This window comes from Anopheles gambiae, chromosome 2, assembly GCF_943734735.2.
Source record: "Anopheles gambiae chromosome 2, idAnoGambNW_F1_1, whole genome shotgun sequence".
Taxonomy (NCBI): Eukaryota; Metazoa; Arthropoda; class Insecta; order Diptera; family Culicidae; genus Anopheles; species Anopheles gambiae.
The window spans coordinates 85,760,528-85,781,508 of NC_064601.1; the positions used below are offsets into that span (position 1 = coordinate 85,760,528).

General features: G+C 51.6%; 5 protein-coding genes across 6 annotated transcripts; 1 reads left to right on the forward strand and 4 right to left on the reverse strand.

Moving 5' to 3' along the window:
• Nucleotides 1-8: 8 nt before the first annotated feature.
• On the reverse strand, nucleotides 9-1,093 carry LOC1276222 (biogenesis of lysosome-related organelles complex 1 subunit 4). Its single transcript, XM_315539.5, has 2 exons — nucleotides 855-1,093; nucleotides 9-782 (listed from the first exon to the last, which is right to left on the reverse strand). The coding sequence occupies exons 1-2, from the start codon at nucleotides 915-917 to the stop codon at nucleotides 291-293; spliced, it is 555 nt and encodes a 184-aa protein (XP_315539.5). The 5' UTR covers nucleotides 918-1,093; the 3' UTR covers nucleotides 9-290.
• A 150-nt stretch (nucleotides 1,094-1,243) lies between these two features.
• On the reverse strand, nucleotides 1,244-2,690 carry LOC1276223 (ubiquitin carboxyl-terminal hydrolase isozyme L5). The gene is made up of 3 exons (XM_061652445.1): nucleotides 2,411-2,690; nucleotides 2,244-2,307; nucleotides 1,244-2,150 (listed from the first exon to the last, which is right to left on the reverse strand). The coding sequence occupies exons 1-3, from the start codon at nucleotides 2,484-2,486 to the stop codon at nucleotides 1,322-1,324; spliced, it is 969 nt and encodes a 322-aa protein (XP_061508429.1). The 5' UTR covers nucleotides 2,487-2,690; the 3' UTR covers nucleotides 1,244-1,321.
• Nucleotides 2,691-2,960: 270 nt separating this feature from the next.
• Nucleotides 2,961-15,578, forward strand: LOC1276224 (mucin-19). Its single transcript, XM_315541.5, has 4 exons — nucleotides 2,961-4,019; nucleotides 4,083-10,845; nucleotides 10,913-11,071; nucleotides 11,990-15,578. The coding sequence occupies exons 1-4, from the start codon at nucleotides 3,865-3,867 to the stop codon at nucleotides 12,527-12,529; spliced, it is 7,617 nt and encodes a 2,538-aa protein (XP_315541.5). The 5' UTR covers nucleotides 2,961-3,864; the 3' UTR covers nucleotides 12,530-15,578.
• On the reverse strand, nucleotides 15,540-17,363 carry LOC1276225 (queuine tRNA-ribosyltransferase accessory subunit 2). The gene is made up of 3 exons (XM_315542.5): nucleotides 17,129-17,363; nucleotides 16,077-17,035; nucleotides 15,540-15,997 (listed from the first exon to the last, which is right to left on the reverse strand). Exons 1-3 carry the CDS (start codon nucleotides 17,303-17,305, stop codon nucleotides 15,775-15,777), a joined length of 1,359 nt encoding a protein of 452 aa, XP_315542.4. The 5' UTR covers nucleotides 17,306-17,363; the 3' UTR covers nucleotides 15,540-15,774.
• A 101-nt stretch (nucleotides 17,364-17,464) lies between these two features.
• On the reverse strand, nucleotides 17,465-20,892 carry LOC1276226 (syntaxin-7). Of its 2 annotated transcripts, XM_315543.5 has the most exons (6): nucleotides 20,358-20,892; nucleotides 19,988-20,105; nucleotides 19,851-19,920; nucleotides 19,179-19,596; nucleotides 18,955-19,110; nucleotides 17,465-18,813 (listed from the first exon to the last, which is right to left on the reverse strand). In XM_315543.5, exons 2-6 carry the CDS (start codon nucleotides 20,103-20,105, stop codon nucleotides 18,724-18,726), a joined length of 852 nt encoding a protein of 283 aa, XP_315543.3. In that variant the 5' UTR covers nucleotides 20,358-20,892; the 3' UTR covers nucleotides 17,465-18,723. The 2 variants fall into 2 exon arrangements, with proteins under 2 accessions (XP_315543.3, XP_061508428.1); XM_061652444.1 differs by having other exon boundaries at nucleotides 17,465-19,110; nucleotides 20,358-20,880.
• Between the last annotated feature and the right edge of the window lie 89 nt (nucleotides 20,893-20,981).

Sequence of the window (20,981 nt, forward strand, 5' to 3'; positions counted from 1 at the left end):
AAATTAGATTTCCAGTGATCCAGTAAAGAACGTTTTATTGTAGTATTATGGCCCCAAATATAAATACGAGTATATATTGCTGCTTTTTCTAAAAAGGGCACAGATCATTATTACATCTTTCCTTTGCTTCACAATCATTCCATTGCGGTTTTAAATATTTTATAATATAATTTCTGAACATCATTCTGTTCGCACACTTAAACCAGGCTTATTGCAATCCATTCATTGTCTTCTTTGCATGATTTTCAGTCCGTACAGTGGAAATCCCTTCCCCTCGCTAAGTTTCTTTTTCACTTTTCCGGCGTACCAGTATCACAGTCTTCACCGGAGGATACCGGTTCCTCTTTGCTTCCCTCCTTTTCCGCCATCGGCTTCTGTTCCGGCCCGTTTGGTCGAAAGTACTGTTCCGTCTTAAACACGGCGACCGGTTCGTACAGTCCGTTCGCATTCCGGTTCGTCAACCGTTCGGAGGGCTTCGGTTTGCCGAAAATGTTGAGCGACTTGAGCAGCACGTTGATCGTTTTGTCCGGAATGTCTAGCTCTTCCTCCGCGATCTGCACCTGCTTCTCGACCGCGTCCAGGTTCCGACCGACCATTCCGACGAACTGCTCGAGCTTGTCGATCCGATCGCACAGCACGTCCAGCTCTGGCCGGAGGGCCAACAGCTGCGGCACGTTCTGCGTGAGCGCCACGCTCGATTCGGCCTTTACCAGCTCGAGCAGATTTTCAAACTCCTCCAGCCGCAGCATCATCCGGTCGATGCCGACAGAGATTGGCTTAAGCTGAAAAGAAAACGGGTCGAGAGTGTTTATTGCGTTTCGCTTGGAAATTCTGGAAGTGTTCATGCTAGCTACCTCCTGATCCAGATTGGAAGCTTTAAAGTAGCCGGAGTAATCCTGGGCCAGTTCTTCGGCCATCTTCGGTTGCTGTTTAGTGTTTCTCCCTGCCACTTGGTTTAATGTTCATATTTCCGAAAAGAAACGATTATTATCAACGCTTCCCAACGCGCTGCAGGACACGTTATCAGTATCAGTTGTGTTTTTGTGGTGGATTTGTTTTCACGAAAGGTTTTTTTTGCGTTTGTTTTGCCTTTTTGACAGCCGTTTTGTGGTTACAGCAGGGAGTTCACGACTTTTAGCTTCGATCAACTGCAAAAAGACAAAAACGACGGATCCGCACAACCCCGGAATGAGCCGCCGAATATTTCGCTTCAGAAATGAAACAAAAAAAGGAAACACTTGCCTTGCTTTATAACAACCGTTTGTAGCAAATCGTTTATTACGAAATGAAAATGCATTACGAAGGAAAGAATGGAACCATTTTATGATTGCTTCGATTTGGCCGCCTCCCGCTCCAGTGCCCGCTGCTTCGCCTTCTCGTACAGCGGCATCAGCTGCCCGTTCTCGGCCAGCGCCTTCAGCAGCTCCACGATGAACGGCAGATAGTTGTGCTTGCGGCGAACGTTTTCCGTCCTGTATTGCTTCCGTTTCGCCGCCTCGTCCTCGATCAGCACGCGCAGATGATTGATCTTGTCCTGCTTCGCGTCCGTCTCCATCTCGGACTCGTCGCCCTGCAGCAGCTGATCGATCTGCTGCTGGTAGATCAGCTGCCGGTCCGACACGATGGCCATCAGGTTGAAATGGATCTCGCCCTTGCTGTACTTCAGCATTCGCTTCTCGATGATGGGTCGCACCACCTGCAGCCAATCCTGTCCCGGCCCGACCGCACCGTGGTCGATCGGACCCTCCTTCAGCCCGTCCAGCTCGTACAGCCGACCGTCCACCGGCACGTACCCGACGAAGTGGAACACGTCCTCCTTGCCCGAGCTCTTGTTGTCCAGCTCGAACAGCGTTTGCCGGGCGAACGAGTTGTGCACCGTGCGGATCTGGCTGGCATTGCTCAGCGCCAGGCCCTTGTTGTACGCGTCGAAGGTGCAGGCAAACTCCTTAAAATCTGTCAGCGTGCTACCGAGCTTAATGTCCGGATGGGTTGCGTTCAGCAGAATGCTCAGGATGGCCTGTGTAGCGCACGCGTTGTTGATGACCTGCTTCGCGAAGAAGATCTTCTCCAGCCGGCTGTCCTGCACGATCGATCCGGCCGGTTCATCGTCCTTTACCCACTTGAAGAGAAACACCAGCCCGTGCACTGGTCTGTAAATAAGCGAGAAAGGGTACGAAAAGAGAAATTATCAATGAATTTCAACGAAGCCGAAACAGAGCCGGAATTAGGGGTCGGGCGCTTACTCGAGATCCTTGAAACTGTTCTCATCCAAACTCCACAGCTCTTCCACCTGAACACCGTCCACGCCTGCGGGGTGTTGGGAACGAAATGTTTCATTAAAATTCATCAAACACCATCTTGCCAATGTTTTTTTTTTTCGCCGGATTTTGTTTAACCACTAATTACCTACCGAACTCTTTGATAAGCTCTGTGAATACGCCGGGATCACTCTCGATCAGGCACCATTCTCCCGCACTGTCTGCCATCGGTATTTGCTAGCTGTGTGGAGTGTTTAAGCAGCTTAAAACGAGTGCCGGTGTTGCCGGATCGAAACAGAAAGTAATGCTGGACTTGCGAATTTATTTGAGATCAGAAATAAAACCGTACCAAGGACGCTTTTGCTACGCAATCTGATTTGCCATTTTTTGACACATGACAATCCCTGCGCACCATGGTCGATCGCTGGAATTCATCGACGAGGTGGACATCCGGCAGCGCAATTTAGAAAAAAATCATGAAAAGTAAAACTGCTGTCGGTCTATCTTCGAATAAATACAATTTTAATTTATTGAGCACTTGCATAAATTACTTGATGGGGTTTTCATTTTTTTATGCAAAAATAAACATTCCTTCCTCTGTGCTGGCAACACTGGCCAACAATGGCGTCGCTGACAGTTCGTTTCAGATGTCAAAGTTCTGCGCGTCGGGAATTTGTCCCGCTTCAGCAGCGTCTACACTCCTCGGCAAGAGCTGACGCGAGCACAACGCGAGAATCTGTGCAACTTCTCGGCTGGAAGCAGTCGCTACCGCTGCCTCGCACCGTGCGCTAGAACGGGACATAACATCCGATGCATCTTTTCACCATCGCGTACGGCAGCGGTCTAAACGCTCCCTAAGCCTCGCATGCCAAATTCGATAGCGAATTTCCCCTTCGGGTATCATTTTTGTGATGCTTCCTCTCTTCCGAGGTTCTAGACAATTTGCTAATAATACCCGTGAACGCAAAAGTTTCGTTGTTTGTGCTATTTGCCTCCTGCCAAGTGATATTCTGCCGCGAAGTGAAGCCCCGAGTGTGAGGCGAAAATAAGGAAACCGGGCCCCGGGTGTGCTACCGTGTGCGTGCGTGCGTGCGAAAGGGAAGAAGGGTGATGAAAATCGAACCCACTCGCAACACCGTGCCGCAGCAGCGTTGATGATGCGTTGGTCTGGCGTTGGTTGTTGGTTTTGAGGTTTCTAGTTCTTTTTCCTCTCCGCTCCATCCACCCTGTGTACTGCTGTTGTGTGTGTGTGTGTGTGCGCGCTGTGAAAAGTGCGATTTTCAATGGTGGAAGTCGCGGCGGCAGTCGCTGACGACGGTATCAAAGAGTGCGCTGCGAAGTGGCAATTGTTCGGTGCGCGTTCGCTGCTGTGACGCCTACATGCCGCAAAACGGCCAGCATCGCATCGTTCCGGTCGCGCTTCGCATTGGGCAGCTAGGCGCGGGCTGCTACTGTTGGTGCCACTGCTGCCGTTGCTGTCAGTTGGCGATTTGCTAAGGAAAGCACACGGCACAATACCGGCCGCATATTTTCCGCAGCAGCAGCAGCACCGGGGACCGTTTGTAGGATTGTAAGCGGAAGGGGGAATTGCGACCCCTGCGGGAGGATGGTCGTTTCGAAGGAAGGCAAGCGCCGGCGTAAGGTGACCGCCATCGCACAAGCAGCCGGTGGGGGCAGCTCCAATCCATCCTCCGGCAGCGGCACCAATGGGCCGAATGTAGCGCCCGAGCGGGATCTTTCGCCACCGGAAATCCCGAAACGGTGGGTGCAATTGTGCTTCATTCGCCATGCCAGTTGTTAATGTTTTTCGTTCTCCTGTTTCAGTCCGAAGGTACATGCACAGCGAAAGTTTGCCCAGGGCCAAGGGACGGCCTCCTCGTCCTATCTTAGCTACTCGTCTGCCCCACCAACAACGCCCGGCAAAGACGGGCCGAATCGGGCAACGCACTCCGGCGCCGGCAATGGCACCACGCCGACCGGTCCCGGCAGCGGTACCGGAGGGGACGCCACTGCACAGGTTCCGGAACTGCTGCCCAACATGCGCCCCAGCACGGACGATTTTCTTACGTTCCTGTGCTTCCGCGGCACGCCGGTACTGCCGCCGGAGTTGGACTTTTTCAACAAATCAAGCACCACTGCCGCCGGAAACAGTGGCACAACCAGTGGAGCAAGATCATCAGCCACAGCGGGTGGCTCCGGCAGCTCCAAACTAAAGGGCTCTCCCCAACCGAAACCGGCCGTAGCGTCCACGAACGAAACGGCCGCATCCGCCAGCAATCCTGCTACGAGCTCTTCCAAGCCGGCCCAAGGCGCCAAACAAACGCCAGCAACGCAAGTGAAAGCCACTGCACAGGAATCAACCGGCCAGGACAAGGCAACTGTAGCACCCGCTGCTACATCGTACATGCCGTTTGCGGTGCGCAAAAGGGCCGAGCAACATCCGACCCCGGCCGAGTCACGAACCGATCGAAAGCGTACGCAGGATAAGATGCAAGCGCTGCGTAAGAAGTACCACGATCAGCGCGTTGCTAAGCTGCGTGCGACGGGCCAGGGCCAGAGGCAGAGTGGCCGCGGGACAGTGGCAATATCGACACTCTCTTCGGCCGTTCCTTCGAAAGCTGGACCGAAAGAGGAAGAGGAAGATGTGGTAGAGGAGGAGGAGGAGGAGGAGGAAGAGGAAGACGATGAAGACGAAGACGAGGCAAGTTCGGACAATGAAGAAAAGGAGGACGAGCAAGAAGGCAAGCCGGGCAAAAAGGGCGAAAAGGAAGAGCCAAACGTTGGCAGACGGAAAAGTGGGCTGCGGTCCGGGGCAGCTTCGCACGCCTCCAGTCCGGCGGTCGAGAGCGGGAAAGGTTCGCCGGCCAAAATTCCGCGCAATACGAAGCGTGATTCATCGAAAGGTGGCCCAGATCCGGAGACAGGCAAAGATTCACCGGCAAAATCGGTTGAAAGTAAAGCTGGTGGTAAGGGGGCGAAGACAGCAACTACTCCACCTGCTACGCCTACTGAGGACGCTTCTAGGCAGAGTGTAACGCGTACAGCCGCAGCAGCAGCCGCCGCTAATTCGAAGAAAACGGCCAAAGAAACGCCGAAAAGTTCACCCACACAGCAGCCCGCGGCGACGGTCGCTCCCGATACGGAGGGCAAAGAGATGCGTACGACACGGCTGTCCGCTCTGCGCAATCCACCCCCTGTGGCAACTAAAGCAACGCCCGAAAAGTCGCCTGCTGCGACGAAACCGGCAAAGGAGAAGCAGCAACAGAAGCAGCCGGATCGAGTGGACTTTTCTTCCGACGATGACGAGCCGCTGTCGCGGACCACTCGCACCGAGAAACGTGCGTCGGACAGGGCGGTTAGGACTTCCCCCGAGGCGGGCAAAACGACGCGTTCCGGTAGGAGCCGCAAGTCGGAACCGGCCGCCACACTGGACAAGGATCCGGACGAAATGCCGGACAAGAAGACGCGCCGTTCGGAGTCGGTCGTCAGCCGGCGGTCGGATATAAGCTCCCGCAAGTCCGAGATGCGTGAAGTGCTGCCGAAAAAGGCGGAAGAAGCTACAAAACCGCAACCGGCCCAGCGAGGACGGAAGCGGAAGGAACCGGTCGCCCAAACGCAGCAACCCGCCGTCAAGTCGACCAAAGAGGAAGAGGCCCCACACAGCGAACCGAAGGTGGAAGGTGCGACGGATGCGACGGAGCGAAAGCAGCCGGCGACGGTCGGGCGAAAGAAGCGCGAAACGCCAGCGCCGGATGCAGCCGGACGCGACGGTACGCTTTCCCCGGAAGTGGAGGAGAAAAAACCGAAAACGGCCTCCTCGACGCCGGTCGAATCGCTCAGCACGTCGCGCCCGTCGCGCAAAACGAAGGAAGCGGCCACGCTGTACATGGAGCTGATCGGGCGAAAGCTCAACCACGATGACAAATCAGACGACGATGCGTCCTCGCTGGACAGTCTCGAGCTGCCGAACGTGCGCAAGATGGAGCGGATGGAGAACGAGCTGAAGGCGAATGCGGGCAAGACGCGGGACGCTAGACCGTCGGCAGCTAAGGCGAAAAGGAAAGCGGGAGCCGCAGCCGCCCGGTCGGTGGATGAGGACGAGGTGGAAAAGGAAACGGGCGGCGATGAGACGAAGGTAATCGAAAAAAGCTTTAGCGATTCGGACGAAGAGCCGTTGGCGAGCAAGTTTCAGCGCAAGCAGCAGCAGGCGCGCCGACAGACGGCCAAAGCAAAAGCGGGAGCACCGGCCAAACAACCCGCCGGGCGCAAGAATGCGAAGAAAGCGAACGTGTCGGATGAGGGTAAATCCACCGAGGAGGTTTGCTCGCCCGACAAAAAGGACGGCGGAGAAAGGAAGTCGGCCAAGGTCGAGGAACCGCCGGTGCAGCGGCAACAAGCGGCCACAAAAAAGGGATCGCTGGTTGGAGCGGCAGCGGCAGCCGCCAGCATAAACTCCCCGACTGGGACAATGAAACAAAACGGTACTACGGCAGCGAATGTTGTCCCGGGCACTGGGGGGAGTAGTACCGTTCCACGCACTCCCACCAAGCTGAATGCGAAAGGTGGTGGGACCACCAGCAGTCCACTCGAATCTCCGGCCCTGTCGTCCGATCATCTGAAAAGTCCCACCACCTCGGAGGGACAGAATTTGTCGCGGCTGAACAAATCGATGGACAATACGCAGCTGTCGACCACGGTCGAGCCGGCCGAAAGCCCCATCAAGATCCCGCAGATGCTCAACATACCGACCGTCGTGCCGAGCAGCTACCAAACGTCGTCCTTTCTGCACCACGCGTCGCCGGTGACGTCACCGACGCAAGCACTCCACCAACAGCAAGCTCCCTTTACCCGTGCCATAAAGCCGTCGCTTGGGACGGCGACGAACGCTGCCGGGCCGGGGGCGAACAATGCTTCTTCCACCGATGCTTACCACCACCCTTTAGCGAACGCGTCCAGCCAACCGACCGACCACGGTAGCATGCCTTTCAATCGCTCTGGCACGACGAATGCGGCCGCAAATACTGCAAATGCCGCCGGCCAATCCACCTCCGCCACCCAGAAGGCAGACTTTACCCTTCCGCTGGACGATGCGGACTTTCTGAAAGCGTTCGAGAAGTGCGCCTCGGGCGACCCGATCGGGGCAGATAAGCCGGCCGCCCACTCGTCCCTGCTCGGCAACCTGCTGCCGAGCAAGGAGGAGTCGGAAAAGATTTTCGGCATCGCTAGCGTCAGCCTGGCGCAGAGTTCCGGCCCGCTCGACACCAAGTGCACGCTGGGGAAGTGTGGCTCGGTCCACAAACCGCCGCTGGGGCCGCCCGTGCTGACGGAGTCGCTGCTCGGTGGCAATCTGTCGCCGCGCGATCGCCGCAAGGCGAAGGTGAACATGACGCACGAGCAGATACAGAAGTGGATCTACGAATCGTCCTGGTCGCCGATCGAGGACGACCTGAAGGATGACGAGCTGGAGCTGCTGGAGCCGGGCGCCCGTACACCGCCGCCCCCGGTGACGGGTGCTGCGGCGGCTTCTACTGCTTCCGCACCGGCCGGGACCACCGCGCAAGCGTCCACTACGACGGCGTCCGGCTCGGGTTGGGCAGGAATGATGGCTTCCACGTCAACGCCGATCAGCACGCCCGCCCACGGCAACGGTCGGGGCAAGGAAGAGCAGAATCGTACCCCTACGAGCGCTCCAGTTGTTTCTCCTCTCGCCGCAACTACTGTGGTGGGGGAGAAAAAGGACACGACACCGTTCCAGGGGCAGAAGCAATCGGCCGCCCCATCCGCTCAGGAGGTAAAACCGGCCGGCAACGATAAGGAAAGCACTCCGGCAAAGGCGCAAAGCAGTGAGGCACAATCGGGCAAGGAAGGGGGAGGACCTTCGGCGTCCACTCCAACCGTGAAGCCGAAGGAACCGAGAAAATCCAAAGCAGAAACACCCGCAACACCGACGACAACGCAGACTGCACCGCGTGCCACCGCCACCACACCGACCACAACGACGTCGGGAGAACGGAAGCCAATCTACCGGAATGCAACGGGACGAACGCCCGTCTACAAGCAGGACGCAATGGCCGCCAAGCAATCACCGGCGGCACAGACGACCACCAGCCCAGCAGCTGGCCAAAGCGTACCGACAACATCGCCATCCACGAAGCCAGCGGCCGGTCAAGGTCCCTCCGGTGGTGCCCCGGGAGCAGCAGCATCCGCACAGAGCGGCAGCAACAAGTTCGGCGCCTTCTCGCCCGTCAACGAAACGAGTGTGTACTCGTTCGACAAGGAGGAAGACTTTATGCCGGTGGCGACACCGTTCCGCCGGCAGCACGGACCAGCTACCGGGGCAGGCGGTCGGCGGGAGTCGTGCAATTCGTCCGCCCGCGATGAACCAACTACCAAGCGTGATGCAACGCCCGTGGCGGACGAGAAAGCGGCTTTTCAGAAACCACCCGCCATAGCGAGCAAAGCAAACAACGCGGGAGGATCCAGTTCAGCTCCCGCCACCGCCGAGGAGAAAGCGAAAGCAACCGAAGAGGACGCAGATCGGAAGGACGAGGACAAACCATTGACGGTGAAGCAGGAAGCGAGCGATACCGAGGCGGACGGTGGTGCTGGTGGTAGTGGTGCCGGTGGACAGACGTTTTACATTCCACTACAGGGTCCGACCGCGGGTGGCAGTACGGCAGGCGGCAGTACCGGTGGAAAATCATCCGATCAGCTCATCCAGGGCGTCGCGGTCAAGCTCGGAACGGAGGGGCCCGATGGGCCGAACCAGCGCGTTATAATGCACGCCAAGCTGGTGACGAAGGCTGAGATGGGCTCCAATCCCACCACGCTGCCCGACTCGATGAACGTGCAGGAGCTGGTCAAGAGCCTAACGGCGCAGGGTGGTGCGGCAGCCGCCCTCGGCAAGGAGGGGCTGGCGAAGCTGCTCCCCATGGGGCTGCTCCAGTCGCGGCTCAAGTCACCGACGGCAGATGCCCCAGCGCCCTCAACCGATGCACGCACACCGACGCTCGAGGATCGGGCCAGTGCCGAACCGATGTCCCGCGGTTTGTCGCGCATCGCCTCCAACTCGTCCCTCTCGTCCCAGCGCTCGAAGCCGACGGGCGGCAAAAGCAACGCCAAGGGCGGAACCGGCGCTGGCCGGGGCAGTGTGGAAACGGTACCGCCACCCCAGCCAGACAACAACACGGTGTTTCCGCGCCGGGACGATCCAGCCCAGATGGTGGAGGCGCCGGTGTTCAAGCCGACCGAAAAGGAGTTCCACGATCCGATGGAGTACATCGAGCGGATCGCACCGATCGCGTCCCGGTTCGGTATCTGCCGCATCGTGCCGCCGGCCAGCTTCAAGCCGGAGTGCCGCATCGCGGATGATATGCGCTTCATGGCGTACAACCAGTACGTGCACAAGATGCTGCACCGGTGGGGCCCGAGCGCGAAGGAGTACGCCGCCATCAAGAAGTATCTGGCGACGCAGAGCATCAATCTGCAGGCGCCGCCGGTGATCGGCGGCATGGAGGTGGACCTGCCCCGGCTGTACCACACCGTGCAGGAGCTCGGCGGGCTGAAGGAGGTGATCGAGAAGAAGAAGTGGGCCCGCGTGTCGGAGGACATGTGCATCCCGAAGGCGGCGCACGATCGCGTCTCGAAGCTGGACGACATCTACTGCAAGTATCTGCTGCCGTACGATACGCTGTCGCCGGCCGAGCGCCAGAAGCTGTTCGACGAGGTGGAGGCGGACTGGGCCAAGCGGGAGGCGAAGGCGCGCCGCAACGCGGACAAGGGCGTCGGGTCGGAGATCCGCAACAGCGGCGACTCGGACGAGGACGACTCGAACGACGACGAGGAGGAGGAGGACGAGGACGAGTGCTCGATGGAGTGCATCGTGAAGGGGCGCAGCATGCCGCTGAACCAGTTCTTTCGCATCGCGCGCAACACCATGTCGCTGTGGTTCCGGAACAGCGAACCGACGGTGGCGGAAATCGAGGCCGAGTACTGGCGCCACGTGGCGGTGCGCGACAGCCACGTGTGCGTGCACTCGGGCTCGATCGACTCGAGCGCGTTCGGGTACGGGTTCCCCAGCCCGAAGGTGAAGGGTTCGTCGTGCGCCAAGCACCCGTGGAACCTGAAGGTGCTGACGAACAACAGCGGCTCGATACTGCGCTCGCTCGGCCCGGTGATGGGCATCACGATACCGACGCTGCACGTCGGCATGCTGTTCAGTGCGTGCTGCTGGTATCGCGATCCGCACGGCCTGCCCTGGATCGAGTATCTGCACACGGGCGCGAACAAGATCTGGTACGGCGTGCCGGACGATCAGAACGCCAACTTCCGCGCAGCACTGACCGTGCTGGTGCCGACGCACTGCCAGAACAAGACGATCTGGCTGCCGTGCGATACGGCGATGGTGCCGCCGCACATGCTGACGGACCGGAGCGTGTCGCTGTGCCGCACGGAGCAGCAGCCGGGCCAGTTTGTGGTGGTGTTTCCGCGCGCGTACACCTCGAGCCTTTGCACCGGGTACGCGGTGTCGGAGAGCGTGTACTTCGCTACGAACAGTTGGCTCGACACGGCCAAGGAAGATTTTAGGGTAGGTAGAGGATAGACACATTTGGGTTTGAAGTGTAATAAATGATTAATTTTATGTTTTTTAATAGGACATACAGGAAAGTTGCGAACCGACCATGTTCTCGGTGGAGCAGCTGCTATTTGCAATCGCGAACGATCAGCGCAGCAACCATGATACGCTTGTGCAGGCGTATCCAATGATAGTCGATATCTACGAAAAGGAGAAACTACATCGACAAACGCTAAAGGTAAGGTTTCAGACATATTCAGTGGGCATAGGGCGATTCAGGAGTAAAGAGAGAAGTCTCTGAAGTCAGTTTTGTAATTTCATGTCAATAACGAATCGTGTTGGGTAAATCTGATTCAGATTCATGAATCTGAATGAATCTTTCAAATAATTCAATTAATCTGAATCTCGGTTGGAAAGATTGATGAATCTCAAAGCTTCATGAATCTTCAAAGATTCATAATTCTTGAAAAAATCATGTTTCACGAAAAATTCATGAATCTCTAAAGATTCATGAGTCACGTGAGATTCCTTGGAATATTATTTTTTTTGAATATTTAGAGATTCATTGAACTGATTCAGATTCAAGAAATAAGAAAGAATCTTTCAAATAATTCAATGCATCTCAATCTCGGTTGGAAAGATTCATGAATATCAAAGATTCACGAATTTCGAAAGATTTATGATTCTCGAAAGATTCATGATTCTCGAAAGATTCATGATTCTCGAAAGATTCATGATTCTCGAAAGATTCATGATTCTAAAAAGATTCATGATTCTCGAAAGATTAATGATTCTCGAAAGATTCATGTTTCTCGGAAAATTGATGAATCATAGAATCATAGGAAAATGATGAAGATTCATAAGTCATGCGAGATTCCTTGGACTTTCTTGAATATTTAGTGATTCATTGCGTAAAACTGATTAGGATAATGAAAAATAATCTTTCCAATAATTCAATGCATCTGAATCTCTTCTATAAAGATTGATGAATCATTGAAATGTTGTGAATTATTGAAAATTCGTGAATCTTTATATATTAATGAATCTTTGAAGATTCGATTTGAAATACGAATCACTCATCACTTAACCAACGCATTTATACTAACCACATCCTCTCTCTCTCCAAACACTCTAACTCATCTGCTTCCCCCTCCAGGAGCAAGGCGTAACCAAATCGGAACGCATCGAGTCGAAGAAGAAGAGCGCCTCGCTCGATGAGTTGGAGTGCGAGCGGTGCCGGGCGAACCTCTACCTTTCGCTGGTGAAGGTAAAGGTGACCCGGTCGGACGACGACGACGAGGAAGGGGACGAAGACAACACGACGGTGGACGAGGAGGAGCGCATCTACTGTCTGAAGCACGCGGTAAAGCATCTAGCCGATGGTGGCCTGCAGACCAAGCACTGTCGGCTGGCGTACACCTACTCGCTGGATGACATCGAGGAGCTGCTGAAGAAGCTGCAAGACCGGATCGCCAACAAGAAATCCACGAAATCGAGTGCCGGTAGCAGTGCTGGTGGTGGTGGCGGAGGAGCAGGAAGTGGAAGTGGTGGAGGAGGCGGTGGAGGTGGTGGGGGCGGTGGTAGTGGTCGTGGGAAGTCTTCCCTGCATCTAGCGTCCACCTCGTCCCAGTCGTCATCGTCCTACCAGGCGCCCAGTCACAGCAAGTACGCTGGCATGGCAACGATGTTAAAGTAAAAGGGTGCAGATCGCTGCTTAGAGCAGTGGTGGCTAGATTTAAAACGTTTCCAGAACCATGCGTGGTAAGTTCAGTGTTGCGAACGGTGATAGTCGTCGACATAAAATTTTACAAAATGATACTTTTTGAAGCATCGCATTCTTGATCCACGCATTCATTCGACAGTCACGGAAAAAAATATCATTTGAAACGATGATATTTTTTCTGCTACAATCATTTGACTTTTTGATTTTTCCGTACCTCAAGTGAACTAGATCTTCATCGAAAATGGGTCCTTTTTTCGTGTTTTCGCGTGAATTTCTATACTCCTGTAAGAGAACACCATTTTCCTGGTTCACTGGGTGAAAATATCAAGTGGTCTAATGGCTTAGTATCGGTAAATGCACGATTAAGCAGTTCTGGATTCTCACTGAAAAATGTCAAATGACATTCATTCTACATTTTTTGCAATCATGTCATCACAAAAGCATTGATTGTTAATGCACAAATGATTGTCGCTTTTGGAAAGTCGTGTCATGGTAACCATGAATATCATGATCAAAAAATGATTTTGACACCCGCTTACTGTGAATATCATAAAAAAATGTCGACAATTAACAACACTGGGTAAGTTTAAGGGGCCCTAACAAGCACCAAAACCACTAACCCCTTCTGTATTTACAAAATATTTTGATGAAAATGTGGACGCCATTTTATGGAAGGCATGATGGCGTATGCGAGGAAAGAGGTTTCTACTTTAGGGCTTTTATTTTATGCAATTTAACCATAGATCGGGGCATATCAAGGCTCGGCTCCGTTCGTGTAGGATAGCGGTACTAGCGCACGATGGGAAATCATGATGTAAAGAGAACGGTGAGCAAGAATCAAGCTCAATACGCTTGGCCAGTTTGCATCCCACATTTAATTTAGGTACAGTATTTTACAGACAGTTTGTTGCCGCCTACTGTCGCCGTCCCTATTCCTTTTTTATTCCTTTTTAAGGGCTTCACTTTAACGCGACAGTATTACCACGTTCTTATCCATATTGTATCCGCATGGGCGCTCACATGAATAAGGTAGAGTGTGTGCCCCGGACAGCTAGCGGCAATAGAAATGCAATCTCAAATCTTTCCCGTACCTTGTACGATAGGGGGACGAAAATCATGCAATCATGAATTACCACGGGCATTGTTTGTGCATTAGTTTACACCGCGTGCAGTAATAGTAGTTAGTTTAAGCTTTTCGAATGATAAGGAACACATCCCTTGCTTTACAACACACTCGCCTAGAGAACAGATTACATGCATAGATAGTGCATAGTTTTGCGCGTCTCCCGAGAGCAGACTAGGAGCAACAGGATGTGCGACTTTCTTCCTTCGCTGTGCCGCTGTTGTAGTGTTTTAGTGTACCCACAATCCGGCTACTAGTAGGTGTGCAATATGCCTACATTCCTTTTGGAGATGCTTGATCCTTCCCGCCACCATTACTCTGTCCACAGCGCTTAGAATAGTTATTGTTAAGAGAAGACAAATAATCGCAACCATTCAACACCTAATGCCAAATGTGCGCTCCGATATGATTGGAGGCATAACACGCGATGTATGTGTGTTTGTGGGTGTGTGTGTGTGTGTGTGGGGAATGCTAATAATGTGTGAAGGAGGAAGGTAGTTCCTAGCGTGGACGATAATTAGTTAAGACAGGGAACTTATCGCCCACGATCAATCGCCCGATCGCATGCTAATGCAAACCCCTCGTATATATCCCCATTGATGGCTGTTGAGAGAAGATAGAAAGAGGAAATGAAAATCAGTGTTAAAGATGTGTATTTCCACCCTGCCGCTGGTGGGTGCACGTACGGTATGTGAGTGTGTATTAGATGCACCTGTGCACATTTTCCTTCTACAGCAATTTAATCCATATCGCGCTTCAACAAGAATCGAACAGAACATTGTGGAACATGTGGAAGCCATCAATTAACGCGCCATTATTGCTTTTGTACGTACGATGCAGAAGAAAACATTTGCTCTAGCCTAGCCATGTATCATCATCTGTTGCGTGTTTAAAGTTAAGTTTTTCTAACCGATAACCACGCTCTACGCCCCGCCACTCCACAACAATATAATTCTTTCTAAGTGTAATTTATGTGTAGATGTGCATATATTCGTGTACATGTGTGTGTGTGTGTGTATGTATGTATATAATTGTACTTGTAGTGTATATGTACGCATCCTTGCATGTGCGTGAAGGAAGCGGGAGAAGTAATGCAATCGTGTGAGTATGAGAAAACGGCGCAATACCAGACTAGTCGGAATAGATTAACAATTATTGGAACGGAACAGAGAAAAAGAGGCAACATCACCATGGGGCAACTAGGGTGTAGTTAGGCAGGTAATTTATAACGGAAAGATGCGTTAAATACGAAGCGACAAAGCAGCAGAAATAAGAAGGAAAAGAGAAAAAAATAATTGCGCAACATAAAAAAAAATGGGAACGCATGTTAGGTGGAATGGTGCAAACTGCTTTAGAAAACAAACAACAATATGGATAGTGTAACACAGTGAGAATGAGCGAATTAGTGATACATTTATACACACACAGCATGCATACATAAATACATACATATACAACTACCACCAGCGGAAAATAGTGGACAAAAAAAACGGAAATCCTTTAATCATCGGTACGGCGAACGAAAGATGTTGTAGCAATGAGAAAAGGAAACCAGTCGCGGGGATAAAAATTAACGCATTAAGACAGAATTTAGAGTTTATCAATGGGAAACAAGCGAAACAGAGCAAGAGAGAAGAATAGGGCAACCGGGAGAGAGGGAGAGTGTAAGTTAAAAGAGGATTTATTTACTACTAACGACTTCCCGCACCTCTCCTTCGTGTGAGCTGAAATCCGCTTATCTGTTAGGAGGTCGTCGATTCGAGTCGATGCAAATCGTTTAGGGTTTAACCTGCAGGCGGCATACATTACATAGTGGATGCTATCGAGGAGACTACACACACACAGACACGTATAAAAGAGTTCAATATATGTTTAGAGATAGATATTCCCTAAAAGAAATGTGTGGTTTTGTTTATTTGTTTTTAATTTACTTTCTCCTAATCGAAAGAAAAGGATTGGATACGCAAAATGTGGCGAGAGGAGCTATTTTTCTCCCTCACTCACTGTGAAGTTTATGCTTACTCATTGCCCTTCATACTGTGCGGTTAATGTATCCACTATCAACGAAAGCAATACAGTAGGCATTGGAGTGTTTCTAAGCACGCTGTTTCTTGTTCTGTTTTTCTCCCAAATCCTCCATCGGTTCCATCAGTTCTGCCTTTTGCGCTGCCGGCATTGGCAGTTTTTCTTCCTTCGGCGGTTCGTACGGTGGCAGCGACTTCTGGCCGGCGAGATGGTTCCTCAACTCAGGTAAGCTGTCGTTGGCAACGTGGTGCCGTATCGCTTTGAAAAACTCCACGTAGTGATGTAGATTGTGCCTGAAACGAGTGATAAAAAGTGCTCGCGGTAAGTTCGTTGCTTTCCTTTAAGTAAAACGCGGCTTCGCTAGCGCCTTACATCATTAGCAGAATCGGGCCCAGCATTTCGCGCGTATTGTGCAGATGGTGCACGTAGGCGCGGGAATGTTTCTGACACGTGTAGCACTTGCAGCCGGGCAGTAGCGGTCCAAAATCTTCCGCCCATCGCGCATCGGTCGTATCCAGCTCGGTCACGTGCTCCTGCTCCGTCGAGGTAACGTCGAACGAAAACACCAACGCACGATGCTCCTGGGCAGCTTTCAGGTAAACGTAGCTCGTGTCAAACACGTCCACACCGGCGGCAACCATCTCCAGCACCAGGGCTGGATCGTACGAACCGAAGCAGAGGCGGACCTTCGCCTCCGGCAGCTGCTTGCAAACGTTGGCTACGATGCCCAGCGCCGCTGACCCATCCATCCGTGCCACCGACGGGCCGTGCATGTGCAATCCCTCGATTAAGTATCCTGCAAACGCGTCATCGGATTGGCGCAGAAATGCAACCGACTGTTCGCGCAGCTTCTCGTTGTAGCCACCGACGACGGGACCGATCAGGCAGGATGATTGCAGTGCGTCCGACTTCCTGTGCCATTCCAAGCACTGCTCGACAAACTTTTCCGTTCGGTCGAGTGACTTTTGGTCGCGCTTTTTCGAACTGCTCGCGTCTGTATCGCCATCGTACAGCGGGACGTACGCGTCGGGCCGGAACGTTTCCACCAGCGTCATGTACTGCTCTAGGGTAATGTTTCTCCTACCGTTGCGCGTGTAGATAGGCAACGAGTCCTTCTCTGGCAGTCCCGGTATGGGCGGTTCGCTTGGATCGCGCACAAACAGCAGCGTGGCACAGTTGCTTTGCGCGATAAATTCGGCGATCGTTATGCGGCTTGCTTTGATCGCTTCCTGCATGTGCAGCGTGTTGGAGATGCTCAGATGCAGAAAGCAGGACGGGTCACCGGAAACGTGCTGCATGGCCTCCTTGCTTAGGTGAGGAATGCTGCCACCCTGCCAAAGGAAAACACAACACGCGCGTACGCACACACGCACACGAGAGCATGAACGAAAATTGGCTTTGCGTTTTGCGCTTCTTTCACTTACCTTGGTGTGGAAAATAAAGGCCGGCGTTTGCAGGGACAGATTGGGCAGGCGGTCCAGGCCCCCAAGGACACCCAACCGTCCGGAACATTTGGTAACGGTGCTTAGCGTAAATTTCATCCTGTAAACGTAAACAACGTGCGTGCGAGCTTTGTTTTCCTCCCGGCTTTGGTTGTGCATGGGGTCAGGCGCGAGCTTTGACAGCCAACCGAATTAACCCTTGAAGTGGCATGGCAATGCGTTTGAATGAGTCCGTTTGTTCAAATCAACTTTCGTGCATCATTTGCAGAGCTGTTTCTCTTTTATGAAGAAACGTATTAAAGAATTACTCAAGACAAATTGTGTGAGAAGAACATGTACCATTTATTGATTAGCTTTGCATCATCTCTCCCTAAAGAGTTACAAATGTATGGCTTTAAAAATAATTATAAAAGCTCTGAAAGAAACAAAAGAGACATACTCGTCCCGCACACGCCTGGTATCTGCTATTTGCTTTGGATTTTATGTTCCTATATGCTGTCGGTTTCTTACATACGTTTCTTTTCGGTTAACGTACCCCGTCTTCTTGCTCCGTTCTTCAATCGAATGGTATCACAGTCGAAAAATGTACGTTACTTTCAACTTGTGGGCTAAATAATCGTTCACATTGCTCAATGTATTCTCTCGCCCGTCAGCATGGGTAGGAGTATAGGATGGATAGGAAACGATTTCACTTTAACGTAGTTTGTATTCATTCTTCCTTCCTTTTTCTATTCGCCATTTCTCCAAATTCTATCATTTTTTTTAGTGTGTGATTAAAAAAGGCTAATTAAAACTCCCAAAACTACGAAATACACGGTGTAATACTACTAAAATACATCTGCCTAGAACAGTAGTAGCAGTAGTCAATGGATCGCGGTTTGATGCCGGCTGGCCGAAGAGTAACAGCGGCGGATTTAAGTGTTATAATAGCAGGCAGCAAACTAAACTAAATACAGTACGACTATATATATATATATATATATTTCAAATAAAGCATCCAATACAACGGAAAGTTCTCGCACATCATAGAGAGAGAACCAGAGCATAATATCATTATCATTAATTCGCGGCCAGCGTGTGTTTGTAAGCCACGTTCACATTCACTGTGTATCTTATTGTTGGTATTTGAATTATCAGCCTGATTCACAATGTAATCCAACTCGTACCCTTGCCCTATCCGTCAAATGGAATGCATTTTTTGTTGTTGTTGTGTGTGGATGGATTGCGCCTCTCTAACCAAGATTCTATTACGGATGCTAGTCGTACACAAATCAGTGGGAGCTAACCGGCAACCAGTGCTAGGTGCGTGTGTGCTACTGCCAATGGATGCACAATGGATCTACCACGTGGCTTTGTAAAGCACAAAAGATAATTTAAATAATTTAAACACAAACGCGTAAACGCATTGCACATTGCACTCTTCTTCTACTGGCTTTGGATTGTGTGACGTCCTTCGTATCGATTTTTGTTTTCCTTCCGGTCCGGTGTAAACATTTCTGTTCTAGGTATTTATATAACATAGATTCTCTCGCCGTTTCAACTTATTTTTCCTTATTTTTTCTTTTTACTGCAGCGCATTAGTGCTTCAGAACGATGATGAGAATGATGAATGCTAATATTGCGGCTGCTATCAGCGCAAGAATCAGCTTCTTCTTGCGAGCTTTGTTCTGTAAATGATGGAAGAGAGAGAGAGAGAGAGAGAGAGAGAGAGAGAGAGAGAGAGAGAGAGAGAGAGAGAGAGAGAGAGAGAGAAAGCAAGAAAGTGATGTTAGACCTTTTTGTGTATCTTTCACGACAAAGCTACTTGCCTGATAATGGCTGGCCTGTTTAAGCTGCTGTACACCTTCCGATACGAACACGCTCGTCTGCTCGACGGACGCTTCGATCGAGTCCACCTGGTGGCTCTGTTCGTACACGAGTGCACCGAGCTTCTTGTAAATTTCATTAACACTAACAATATTCTCCTGCAAAAAGACAATACGAGTTAACTAACGCTATTCGGATCGAATTGCTCTTTCCCTCCGCTGATTACCTCCAGCTCGCGGATGGTCCGTTCCTGGTCTTCCAGCGCTTGCAGATCGATTTCTTCCTGCATCTGCTCCTGCGTCTGTCCCCGGGACCCGGTAATGAAGTTATCCTCAAACATCGACGAACCGCCGCCACTGTTCGAGGTGTTGTTGTAGTTCGAGCCCATGCTCGAGTGGTGCGAGCCGGGCGGTTTGTTGATCGCCATCGCGGCCCCGCTCGCCTGCCGCGCCTGCCGGACGGCATTCTTCTCCAGATCGACCGTTTTCCGCTGGACCGCTTGGAACGCGTTCAGGGCGGTGGAAAACTCGTCCACCAGCCGGTCCCGCTGGATCTTTAGGTGACGCTCCTTGCAGTTTACCAGATCGTTCAGCTGGTTGGTCGTGTCGTTTATCAGCTGCTGTGTGTAGGATCGTATCTGATGGCTAAAACGAGAGGACAGCAATGGATGCAACAAAAATAAATTGTTAGGCATTTTAAAACAAAGCTGAAATAAGGTTTACAGAAATTGCATGCAAATTGGACGTGGAATTGCGTATCAAAATCTCGTGTAAACGAGTAAAGTACGACTATTCAAAGCCTGTTTTTGAAATTTCTCGCTTTGTTTGTCGACCTTTAGATAAGATACGGCACAAGGCGCGATGCCGCAATGACTTTACAACTAAACTAACACACTTACAGCTGTTGTTTAAGCTCGGGCGAATCCTGTGCCGTGCCGAACTGGTTGACCATTCGCTGCATAGACGACACTACAAAGGAAAAAGCAGAAGGATTAGTTAGCGAACTGCCAACAAGACCTTTTTCACGCGTACGTACCATTTTGCAGGATCTTCTGGATGCTGGCCACCACGATTTGGGCCGTTTTCTGAAAGTCCGCCTCGTTGGTGATGTTCGAATTGCCCGTGGCATTATTGTCGAATGAAGCGTAACTCATCTGAAAGCAGTTAAATCGCGTTAAGGTTGGCACCTAGCAGTCTGCGGCAATGGGTTTCTTTCTACTGAAGCAAACACCACCAAGGTACGGGGGCCTTAGGCGAATGTCAATAATGTTGTTACATTCGCCGCAGACATAGCCGCGATAATTCGATTATGGCAAGGGAACGCGCGTCACAAGGGGAAGGTCGTGTACGTGAATCACGCCCGATAAGCTTCCCCCCACAGCCTGCCAAGCACTCGCATTGCTTACCTTTTCCACCTGTCGTTGTGTTGCTATTTTCGGTGTCTATTGCTACAACGTTGACGGGATTCCGGGAGCTGCTTTCGGGAGTTGGTAACAATCTGCTCCCGCAATCTCTGGATGGGTGTTTCCAATGTCTGGCGATTGCTTCTCAATAAGTTGGATTGTTGAACGCAAAATATGCTGGCACCGAGTCGCTACACTGCTGGGATCGAATTTCATGCACCAGCCACACACTGAGTCATTCTGTTGGTTCTGTGCCCAAGTGAAAGCTGCAGCTGGTTCTGCTGAGCCACTGCGGGAAGAAGGTCTATTCTTTTGCACAACGTCAACAATGCCCCTGCTTGTTGTTCGTTTTGGGAAAACAATTATGGAGTGCTTTTCTCTCTTATCAGTTGGCTGATTATGCGTATCGAACCCTTTATGGGATGAAAAATTCACGATTGCGACGAAATAACAACACAAAAATTCCTTCCACCTACTTTTGGGTCGATTCGATTTCGTGGGGGGGCAGCGCAACTTTCTGCAAATACATCCACGATGACAGTTGGAAATGTCAACCGGACGCGTTTAGGTCTGATCGTCGAGGACTTCCATTTTGAATTTGCCGTTCTTGCATTGCTGTTCCGCTTT